At 37.4% G+C, this 1776-nt stretch overlaps 1 protein-coding gene across 1 annotated transcript in view; it reads left to right on the forward strand.

The window, feature by feature from the left end:
• Nucleotides 1-1578, forward strand: part of map2k4a (mitogen-activated protein kinase kinase 4a) — an 11595-nt gene extending 10017 nt beyond the window's left edge. The window contains exons 4-5 of the mRNA XM_048610996.1: nt 492-751; nt 1444-1578. Of these exons, the coding sequence (XP_048466953.1) occupies nt 492-608 (117 nt within the window). The 3' untranslated portion in view covers nt 609-751; nt 1444-1578. The remainder of the gene's footprint in view (nt 1-491; nt 752-1443) is intronic.
• Nucleotides 1579-1776: the final 198 nt, after the last annotated feature.

The raw sequence follows: 1776 nt of genomic DNA on the forward strand, positions 1-1776 counted from the left end.
TCCTTTATCCACCTCCCCCTCTCTCCCTATTTATTTCAGAATCCCCTCCCCCATTTCTGAAGAAGGGTCTAGACCCGAAACGTCAGCTTTCCTGCTCCTCTGATGCTGCTTGGCCTGCTGTGTTCATCCAGCTCTACACCTTGTTATCTTATGCTTTGGCTAGATGTAGTTTTGATAATTTAATAATTGAAATTTAACTTAAGATTGTCAGACTGTTGTCATATGGTTAGAAGTTTGCCTTTTTTTTTTGAAAAAAAACAAAATTACCTGCAGTATTTTGTGCTCAAATTCTGGAGCTTCAATATTGTCACAGCAACACATTTTTGTTTTTTGTTATAACTTCCATGTTCATTCTTCTTACTTTCCTTGAGATTTTAGCTACTGTGTCACAAGTTAAATATCACTTACGCAAGTCTTCCCAGTTAAAATTTCAAAGGTTAGTGGTCATGTGCTTGACTGCATGTCTGTTCTCTTTTACATTCCATCAAAAGCCAGATTCCTGCTGCGACTTGAAACCAGCTTTAGGTTTCATGAGTAGTTTTAACATCAGTAATGGGTTTCAAGAAACTTTAAAAACAGAAAAAATCGGAAACACTGAGGTTGGGTAGCACCTAAAGAGTGGGCAGCAGTCAACGTTTCAAGTTAACGTTTTCATCAGAACTGGAAGAAGTTGGAGATGCAACAGTTTGAAGCAAATGCCAAGGTTGAAGGATAATGGGTTGAAGAACAGTAAGGAAGATCTGTGTAAGATGTAAGTGAAAAAAGGATGGTGCTGTCAGGCAAAAGGGAATGTTATTGGGATAAGAAAACAGCAAAAATATGCAAATGGCAACAGAACCATTATCAGCACGTGCTGTCTGAACAAATAGTGACATTAATTATGATCAGACATTTCTAATGCAAATCCCATATATTTTGGAAATGTAAGCTGAGATTTTCATAAGGGAAGTCCTACGTCTGCTCCAAACCTCTTCCAATGCTTTGGGCTCCTACTTTGCATCTACCTCTCATCTTCCCTCATCTGTCTCTGTGGCACCTACCTAACAATTGCTTCTCCCTGAAAACTTTCTTACTGACCTTCTACCTCGTCCATGCAAATTACGTTGCAAGTTAATTGTGTAGAGATGTCGATTCACACATTGTATTAATTTTTAAACTAGTTTAAACTTGTATAATGGAAGTTTTTATGCATTTCTGCAGATTTTAAATAAAATAGTTTAATTTATTTTTATATGATTGCTCCTGCTCACACTCCTACTTTAAATTATGTATTTTTAGCTAATAATTTACTTCCAGTATGCACAAACCATCACAAAGGATTCTGTAGCTTATCATAAAGTCCCAGTCATCAGTGAAGACATTGTGCAAACACGCTCAGAGTTGTTGCACTGAAACCACAAAATACCACAAATGCATCTTTTTTTTTCTAAAATTCATTTGCAGTGCTTGCTTTTGTTACCCATGGTGTCCATGGGAGTTTGATACGAAGTTGCCAGTTGTGTAACTTGAGAGGGAAGTGGAAGAGTCAAGTATGTTGGCATGGGACTGGAGACACACATAAGCCGGGCCGAATAGGGACAGCAGATTTTTCTTCCTTCAATGTATGTATTTATTAAAAACCAACAGCTGCAGGGTTACTTGATATCAGTTTGCTACCATATCTTGCATTATACTTAATTTTTTAGAAACCTCAATTTAAGTATAACGGCAGCTTTCTCATTTGTTGCACATTACCTCGTGAAACAACGCTGTGTGAAATCCACTAGTTTTGGAAGT

This window comes from Rhincodon typus, chromosome 23, assembly GCF_021869965.1.
Source record: "Rhincodon typus isolate 14 chromosome 23, sRhiTyp1.1, whole genome shotgun sequence".
NCBI lineage: Eukaryota > Metazoa > Chordata > Chondrichthyes > Orectolobiformes > Rhincodontidae > Rhincodon > Rhincodon typus.